General features: G+C 35.1%; 2 protein-coding genes across 3 annotated transcripts in view; both read right to left on the bottom strand.

Moving 5' to 3' along the window:
• The window catches only part of LOC102678147 (serine protease filzig), a 16,712-nt gene extending 15,053 nt beyond the window's left edge, over positions 1-1,659 (bottom strand). For both annotated transcript variants that reach the window (XM_031515147.1, XM_006609497.2), the window contains exon 1: positions 1,615-1,659. In XM_031515147.1, the coding sequence (XP_031371007.1) occupies positions 1,615-1,644 (30 nt within the window). In that variant the 5' untranslated portion in view covers positions 1,645-1,659. The remainder of the gene's footprint in view (positions 1-1,614) is intronic.
• Positions 1,660-4,384: 2,725 nt separating this feature from the next.
• The window catches only part of LOC102681665 (serine proteinase stubble), a 12,507-nt gene continuing 7,436 nt past the window's right edge, over positions 4,385-9,455 (bottom strand). The window contains exons 5-12 of the mRNA XM_031515150.1: positions 9,085-9,455; positions 7,707-7,853; positions 7,491-7,634; positions 6,868-6,944; positions 6,458-6,558; positions 6,026-6,297; positions 5,791-5,945; positions 4,385-5,668 (exon numbers count right to left, since the gene is read on the bottom strand). The exon at positions 9,085-9,455 is cut by the window's right edge and continues 8 nt beyond it. Of these exons, the coding sequence (XP_031371010.1) occupies positions 5,504-5,668; positions 5,791-5,945; positions 6,026-6,297; positions 6,458-6,558; positions 6,868-6,944; positions 7,491-7,634; positions 7,707-7,853; positions 9,085-9,455 (1,432 nt within the window). The 3' untranslated portion in view covers positions 4,385-5,503. The remainder of the gene's footprint in view (positions 5,669-5,790; positions 5,946-6,025; positions 6,298-6,457; positions 6,559-6,867; positions 6,945-7,490; positions 7,635-7,706; positions 7,854-9,084) is intronic.

The following is a 9,455-nucleotide window of genomic DNA, read 5'->3' as shown; positions in this document are numbered from 1 at the left end:
ATGCGAATGGAGGGAAATTTTTCTATTCTTTTTTCTTTTTTTATTTTTTTCTAAAAAAAAAAACGTAACAGTTACGAGAACAAATATTTGACCGTGATCGTGACTTTGGTCAAGTAGGTTAAAACTTGCTTTTCTTTAAATGGATTTTACACCTTCGTGAATTTACAAAGAATACCGTCGGCGTTTACGAGTACTCCGTAACGATTAACAAATTTTTCTTAATTAACGTCATTATAGCGATTAATTGGTTGTGGCGTAACGATCGTCGAATAGAATGCTTCCATTACTTTGTGAAAATTATGATAAATTGGTGAAAGAAATAGTAACGAAATCGTTACGTAAAAAAGTAAGCTTATCTTTAAGCAGATTGATTTAAAGAGGAGAAAAATCTTTAAAACTCGCTAATGGACATTATCCATCTAAATGAAATACTTTGCGCGTATCGAGGATTCCAAGAAGAGAAAAAACATAAATCAGTGAGCGCAAAGACATAAAACGATTTTATTTTTTTTTCTCATCCTTCATTCCTTATCGTAAAACGTAGCGAAACATTTTTAAGTGGCGTACTATACACCGCCATAAATTTTCGGTCGTTGCAATACCTAATTCCGAGTAAAAATCCAATCGAAGAGCATTTTTTAGGTCGTGACCCCATAAGCATGGGAAGAGACACCCGCGAGAAGGAACGAGGAGAAACAATCGATGGTCATGACCCAGGACACGCTTGACAAAACTAGGTCAGAATTTAGTTACGTCTTTTCACGTTCGGCGCATCATTTTTCTTTACCGTTTGCTCATACGAATTCACCAGGCTTGCACACGTGCGTACGACAACCTCTCTCTCTCTCTCTCTCTCTTTCTCCTTCCTCATCCCTCCTTTTCTTTATTCCGAATTTTTCTATAAAAAAAAAAAAATCATGGTGGTTTCACTTTTTTCCCCAAACACGACTGCTCCTCTTAAGAAACTCGGCTTAAAAAAAATATCACGAGTCGTTCCTTTCATCTTACCTTCCCTTCATCTCTGGGAAAAACGTAAAACATAATCGATCGTGATAAAGTCCTTGACTCGATTAATTACTCGCGAGATTAAAATCTCGGGAACGGTATGGCGTAGCTACGAATGGTGGAGTACTATGTTGCTGACAAACGTGACGTCATTCTAGAGTCTGGTAAGGTCAGACCATGACCCTGTCCGATTCGAACGAAATCTGTTGATCGATCAGTGGCGTGCTAGGGCGCCGACGCGCCTCGTCCCTCGTCGTCGTCGCGCTCCTTCTAAGCCCGGATAAGATCCTTCTTGCAGCGTACCACTTTTCTTTACACTCTGTTTGCATGCTGAATCGTAATATCACGCGATACGTAAATTGCTGCTTTCGTTTCGGCAAATAGAACTCGGTGGGAAAAAAAAAAAAAAAAAAAGAAAAGAAAGGAGAGGAAGGAAAAAGAGGGAAGGAACGGGGAAAAGCTGGGGATAATCGTATCGTTTCCGTATTCAATTATCGTATCTTTCCCTACGTGTCGTGTACATCGTGGAGGGATAGTGGTGGTTAGCAGGCAGAAATTTTGCGCGTTTTTGCACGGATTGGTGGGTGAAGGCCGTCAATGGTGTCTTACCTGTTTATCCGCGCAGTTTCGTGACTTCATAAGGAAAAGGCGGAGGTAGCTGGTAGCTTTCTCCAAAGCCACTTAACCCGGTCCAGTAACATCCATCCATGAACCGTCACGCCTGTGACATTTTCGATCGCTTCGGAATCGGAAGTGTAAACGCGATAATCCCTTTTCAAACGATTACGTTTTCGTTCCCGAGCTAGAAATCGATGAAGATAAACACGTGATTTTACAATCGGCGGCCGAGGCGTGGCAGGATACATAAAACCGCGCCAACAGGAATTACGAATCATTATTGTTTTCTCGAGAAGACACCACAATGTATTCCATGCGGTTTCTAACAGTTACATTCTTCTGTTACTGTTCCAATTAGGGGTTACACGGTGCAAGGGGCCCGAACACGTTGAAATCACTCACTTTTCCATGAAATTAAAACAAATTACTTTTTTCTTCTTCTTCCTTTTTTTTTTCTTTTTTATTATTTTACAACGGTACGCACGTTGTATGTGGAATAACGATAAAAATTGTTTAATAATAGAAAATAACGAGATAAAGGGAAAAAACGTGTGTGCATTTTATCTTTTTGAAACAGCATAATCGAAAATTAAAATTCGCATTCGCATGTTAGATATATCAAACAGCATTTATGAATTATTAGCACCTCCAATTTTTTTTTTTTTTCATTCTTGTCATCCTAAAGTCAAGAACGTGATGCAAACATTTTGAGAAGAATTCGCTTTGAAATCGCATTAAGCAAGCATCATTAGCTGCTCAACTGACGAAAAACTGCATGAAATTTTTTTCAATTATTATCGGGATTGATTATAATAGTAACACGAGAAAGCAAGAAAAAGGATGATGTTAAATGGCGGAACATGAAGTTAAAGTTAACATACCGATGAAATGGCGTGAAAGGAGAGAGAGTTACATTCTCGATGACATCGTAGCACAATTGGGCGCGACAATCTGTTTGCCCCATTCAACCAAGTTTAAAAACCGCGATACTTTCTAGGCCAGGCTATTTATCGGCGAGAAAACGATTGTCGATTATGTCTTATTCACTTCTTTTCCTTTTTTTTTTTTTAATTTTAATACAGAAACGTTCAATTATCCCAATTATCAATTATAAAAATAAAATAAGCCTGATTACGTAGATAAAATTCGACATTGATAATTTCGATTTATCCAATCTTTAAATTAATCAAAATTCATTATCTTTTATTGATTAGTGATTATTGAGGAAAAAAAATTTTATATATACATCGTAATACATTTATGTCGTAAAATTACTACAATACTTCTGATCGAGATGTTAATCTTTCTAATATAAGATCGAAGATCCTATATAATCGAAAAATATGTAAATCGATTATTGAATCGATTTTTCCAATAATTAATAACAACATAATTTGGTGATAACTTGGTGAAAATTCAAAATTAAAATATTTTCGTTCTCCAGGGAATTTTCTTCCGGATTATTGCCTTTTGATTAAATCTACAATTTCAATCAGAAGTATGTAGATCATACCCATTTCACGTGGTTGTTTTCTACTATTTTCTTACGATTTATGAGAGCAATATCACGCGATAATAATATATAATGATATATTGAAAAGAGTTTTTATTCCGTTGAAAGAAGTTATCAAATTTCATAGGAGAATATTTTTAATATTCGATATCGAGACTTGTTGTAGAAAGTTTTAGAAAATCGTTCCGCTTCTTCGAACATTTTTATTAAAAAAAAAAAAAAATCAAGCCAGCATCTCCAATCATTACTCCAATCATTAAGAAGATAAAGAAGATCTTGGACACGTGGTAGCTTCATCATTGCTATTTCGCGTCACGTTTTCTCTTCCCTCAAACACGTTTCACATCACCTGTTTAACTCGACGTGACACTTCATCAAACAAGCTATCCTATTGTCCTCAAATTTTGCACATATTCAACATAGTTATATAAAATCCTAGCCAGTGGAGGGAGGGGAGTAGGCGTTGTGTGTAGGTGAGGTTTGAACTCTCACTTGAGACTGGTTGATAAATATCAACACCCACGTTGATTGCTCGAGAGAGGACAAACAAAGTGGATGGACGAGGAATTGCATTCGACAAACAGGTAATCACTGAGCTCTTTCCCGATGAAGAACATCGATTTTTTTCTCTTTTTTAATACTCGATTGGTAAATACAGACACCGAGGGGAAAAAAAAAAAATGTGAAAGGGATAGTAAAATTGTAGTGAAAAATAATAGAGTGTGATAAAATATAACACGCACTACACAAATTGATCGAGTATTTACAAGCTCGGGGTTTTGTATTTTCGCAGCCCCAATTATAACGTACATTAATAAATTATTTTTCGCATAAACGGCTGACTATACGCGCGTGTGTGTGTATTACGTTTAATGAACACACATATGTAAATTGCATACATATACATATACATATACATATACATATATATATATACGTATGTATGAATTTTTATATAAATTAAATTAAATAAATGTGTCCATTTTTTTCTTTCTCATTGAATTCACATAAATTTTTTTATTACGTCGTTTGTTTAATTATAACGCGTATTACGAATTATAATAACGCATATACGCATTCAACTTGAAAATTTTAGAGATAATGAACACATTTTTATTCGAGATTTAATGGATCGAATCAAATGATCATTGAACGATATTTTGATAAATTACTTTGATAAGTTTTGAAATTTGCTACAAATCGAGTTCAATATATCAATAAATATATCAAAATAAAATTAAGTTCATATAAAACGATTAATAATCTTTGTGTAATTCGATCAAGTTTCATATCATGAGCAATGATTACAGAATAACATATTGCTATTAATCTCTTGTATGCACTTTAATATTTTTCTAACAGATCTAATGATCTTTCTGACGCTCTGCGCTTTTATACAATACATTTATTCTAATTGTTACAGATTAAGCATATTGCTTAATAATGTAACATTACAGAATAACAACAATATCGTGGATTATAAATCGCTATTTTTTGACACTTTAAGTATTGGAAGACGTAAAAATGATCAAAAATCTGTTAAATGTATTTCTTTCGTCTATCCCTTAAAATTCGTATTTGTTTTATCTCATTAACGAATCTGTTAATGAATATCTTACAAGGAATATAATTAAAATGATTTATTAATTGCGTCTAATTTTGCAAAAATTCTCAATCGTAATGAGAATATTGCAAAAATTTCTTTCTTATCATCAGTCGATCAGAATGAGATTCATCCTGGTGATTTTTATTATTAAATATGACGATATAATAACGAGAATCAAAAATAAAATAATCCAAAAGTATTGATATAATTTTATCGATAACACGTAATTATATAATATTTGTTGATATCGTAGAACGCTATTTTGTCGATCGAGATTGTTCGAGATTTAATTGTATAATGAGAGATGGCGTTACTTGTTCACTTTGCGTGCATAATCTCTTGCATTTGAAATTACGTAGCATATACACATAGTAAACCATTGATACGATTGACTCCAAAGTCTATTACTCCATTAGTAATGATATCGCGTAATACAAAACGTATGTCTTGTTATTTGATTTCGTGTTTGATAAAATTTCATGAAAAATATATTACAGGCGAGTACGTATAACGCCTCGTATCTTTTTCCTCCCTCTTTTCTCTTAATATCTTAATATCTCTTAATACATGCAAAGTTTTCCTTAAGAAAAACTAAAATTTGCATGCAATTTGTATAAAATATATTATGTACATGCGTAAACTTTTCTCACTATATTCAACCTATAATTTTCTTTCGAAATTCTATTAGAATCGAATTCTAATTCGTGTCCCCTCGCGCAGTTTTCACCGAGCATCAATTTCAAAAGAGATAGAATTTCAACTCAGAATTGAAGAATTTGATTTATCCACTCTCGAAACTCGGAGATACGCGTATAAACTCCTGGTTGGTTGGGCACGGCACATCCAATTCCCCAGCTGATAACTCCGGCAAGGATCCATCGTTTATCGCGTGCTCTTCGAATTACCATTGGTCCTCCACTATCACCCTGTGAGAAGTATAAATTCTAATTTCCATATATTCTTCAAAATTCATTAAATGAAATTATATTACTTCCGTTTTTCCCCTTGTATAAATGTATCGAGGAAGAAGAGGAGAATTTTAATTTACCTCGCACGAATCAAATCCTCCATTTTTCCAACCGGCACAAATGAATATATGTGGAATATGCTCGATGTATCCAGCGTTTCTGTACATAACTTCGCACATTGTATTATTGATCACTGGCACCGCCACTTCTTGCAGAGTAGATGGCAATGGGCCCTCTGAGAATTAAGATTCGATCAATATATCGTTTAAATTAAATCGTGGAATTGAATTTGTTAAAAGAATGATGTAATGATACCGTCATAAAGTCGACCCCAGCCAGTGACGTAAGCAGTACGACCAACGTAAGTTTCGTCATCATCGGGTAAACAAATAGGAAGAACGTTCGGTTGAAATGGTAATAGAGGTTCGTAGAATCTCAACAACGCAAGATCGTATTCGAAGGTGCGAGGATCGAATTGCGGATGGCTGGCCACGATTTGAACTCTTCTTTCTTGATACCCATAAGGCTCGTCTTCGTTTGCAAGATCGTGTTCGCCGATCCTTAGCAATAAATCGCTAGGTGGTACGCTGCCAAGTTAGGAACAGATATAAATTAAAATAAAAGTTTAATTTTTTAACCTGTATTATAATAATAATCTTTGTAATGTGTGTATCGATTACTGTTTCAAGATTAAATTCACGAAATAAAATTTATTGGAAATAATCCGATGAAAAATATGATACCAACTTTTCGACGCAATGGGCTGCAGTTATGGCCCAATTTTCGTTGAGCAAAGCTGCACCGCATTTGTGCAGATACGTCGATGTTCTCCATTGTCGTAACGAGATCTGAAAAGAAAACATTGATCTTGTTTAACAAAGAATGACGTTTAACGTTATTCTGTGTATCAATTACGCGGATACTCCTCGAGAGGCGGAAAATCATGAATTACGTACAGAGAATATGATCGTTCTTATATATATATATATATATATATATATACACGGTGATGCAACACGATTTAGTAAAAACACGAGAACACCGTAGAATTAAATAGAGAAAATATTCGAGAAATAATTCGAGATTTCTATTTTAAATTTCATAATTAATAAGCGAAAAAAATTAACAAAAGTTTATAAAAAGTTTGTCATACTTACTTGCCAAGGCCATTTTCCGAATGAGCTACGAATACCACCGACAATTCGCGATTCCGGAAACATTCTTCTCCCGCACACTGCAAGAACAAGCATCGTCGAATTTAATCCCTTCAACAAATTCATGAATCTCAATGACACAGCCATGTTGGGGAACGAGTCTTCTATATTCGTCCGACTGGATGAACCGGTATCATCCTTTTCCGTTTTTTTCTCTTCATGGCTCTAATTATGCATACGATTCTCGTTCGCGTTCAACAAGTGAAACAGATCATCGCACTTTGCGACAAGTTATTCACGTACCGATGAGATCATGAATGAAAACGACTCGTCGATGTTATTGCAACGCTATTCGCTTCGCTTTTATGTAATCAATGCTCGTCGATTCTTTTTTATTATTTTTTTTTTAAAAAACACGTATTTTTTTCCGGTTTATTCAGATTTCTATATTATCGACCATGGATTCCCGCTTTATTGCAATACCGTGATAAAAGCAAGATTTAAACGATTACCAATTCGAATGATTTATAATCGTGAAAGGATCGAAATTATCTTGATTGAAAAATATTCGTAAAAAGAATTACGTTAAAAAGAAATTAATTTAATATTGATTTATTGATTTTTACCTTGCTTATAATCCGACATGTTGAGGGTTTCCATCGGTACCGGAAGTTCGGTATCTATCGTCACGCTTGCAATTGTAGATAAGGTTGTTAAGATAGTAGGTGTTTTTGTCACCTGCTCCGTATCAGCTTCTGTCGGTGATTTAACTAAATAATCGTGGATTAAAGGAGAGTATTAAAAAAGATGTAATTCCCAAAAATATTAAATCGTCATCGTACCAGAAGTCATGGTGGATTGTATCGTGGATTCGAGAATAGGCTTATCGGTCGTTTCTTCTACCGTTTGCGGTTTTTTGGTGGTGGGCGATTGAATCATAATCCAACCGTCTGGAGTAGTTATCGGAGTCCAATCGCTTTCGGTTTGATCTGCAAAATCATTGAAAATATTTTATCGATTGATAAACGGAGAGAGAGAGAGAGAAAGAGAGAAAGGAATTATACGAATTACTCGAAGGATTTTCTTTTTTCACCACATAATAAAATAATTGAAAGTACGCTCGTGAAAACTGGAACAAAGTGCAGTTATTGGAAAATAATTTGACTCGTTTAAATTACAACGGAGAGAGGGAAAAAGAGAGAGAAGACGAGAAATGGATGCTGTTCACGAAGTATTCGAGAGGAAAGATTACGGTGGACGGTTTAAACCGTTACAGCATACCGACGCAATAGAATTTCATCTCCTATCGATGCACGAAGAATACGACCTTTCATTCTTTTAATAAAGTGCCAGTTTCCAGACACGATTAACGCGACTCTCGTATATATAGAGAAATTTCATTTTACGCGTTTGTTTCACGTGCGTTTGAAATGCAGTTATTCGCGGCAACATGAAGCAACACGTCAAGATTTTAACATTAACCATGGTTAACATAAATCCAATAATATAGCAGAAGTATTATACACAGAAATTATTCGTTCAATGTTGAATTACAACATGTGTTTATTTTATTATATCTTTATACGATTTAACATAGGTAGATTTTATTTCACGATCGAATTATCTTTCCAGAAATATATTCGAATCGAATCTTTAATCGACGTATAACGTATTATCATTATTATAATTCAAAAATATCATATGGATTGCAGATATTTGTTTTTAAATCGCGTATTCGATAACGCGATAGAATGAAATAATTAAAAATTATTGTTGAATAAAGCGCAGAAGATTCCGGCGATAATCTATCAAATTCACTAAGCTTTCGTGATTCTCTTGATAATAGTTAATGCAAGAGGCGTACACCTCGACGTGAATCGCCATCGAGATGATTTCCTATCGACGACAAGACCGTCACGTTACACAATGGATATCCGTTTTCTTCGATTTCACCTAGCCAACGTAGTAGTAAACTTTTCGTTCGGCATGCGAATGAAAAATGCAAATATTCCCCGTGTATAAATTAATCACGCGTTATTACATTACACGCGTTGATTATTTACGAATTATAAAATTATAAAATTTCAATTATATCTAATTACATCGTGTACATTATCGAATTTATGACTCGAATTATACGTCCAACTTATCCCTTATATATATAATTCAGTTTGCTCCGTCATTTCGGAAAAATTATTAATAAATTATTAATAAACTCACCAAGTTGTGGCGTGGTTGCCGAAAATATATCTGGAATCTTTGTAGTCGTGTCGTCCGAGCTCGACGTCCATGTGACGAGTCCGGGCGAATAGGTGGTGTGAAACGTTTCCTCCAAGGTTTGGTTAACGATAGGCGGCTTCGTCGAAGGCACGTATGACGACGTTGCGTCGGTGGTCGTGTCGGTAGAAAACGAAGACGTGAAACTTACGGTATCCGTTACGGTGGAACCAAGAAGCACAGTCGGGGATGTCGTGGTCGAGGAAGGCTCGGTTGTGGGCTTGGTGAACGGTTTCGTGGGTTTTGACTCTACCGTTGGCCTAGGTTTCGTAATGGCAGAAGTGGCGAGGACAGGATGGACAGACGACAAAGGT

Source organism: Apis dorsata, unplaced genomic scaffold (genome assembly GCF_000469605.1).
Source record: "Apis dorsata unplaced genomic scaffold, Apis dorsata 1.3 scaffold_57, whole genome shotgun sequence".
Taxonomy (NCBI): domain Eukaryota; kingdom Metazoa; phylum Arthropoda; class Insecta; order Hymenoptera; family Apidae; genus Apis; species Apis dorsata.
Note: the sequence above shows the minus strand (reverse complement) of the source record. Positions and strands in the feature narration are given on the sequence as shown.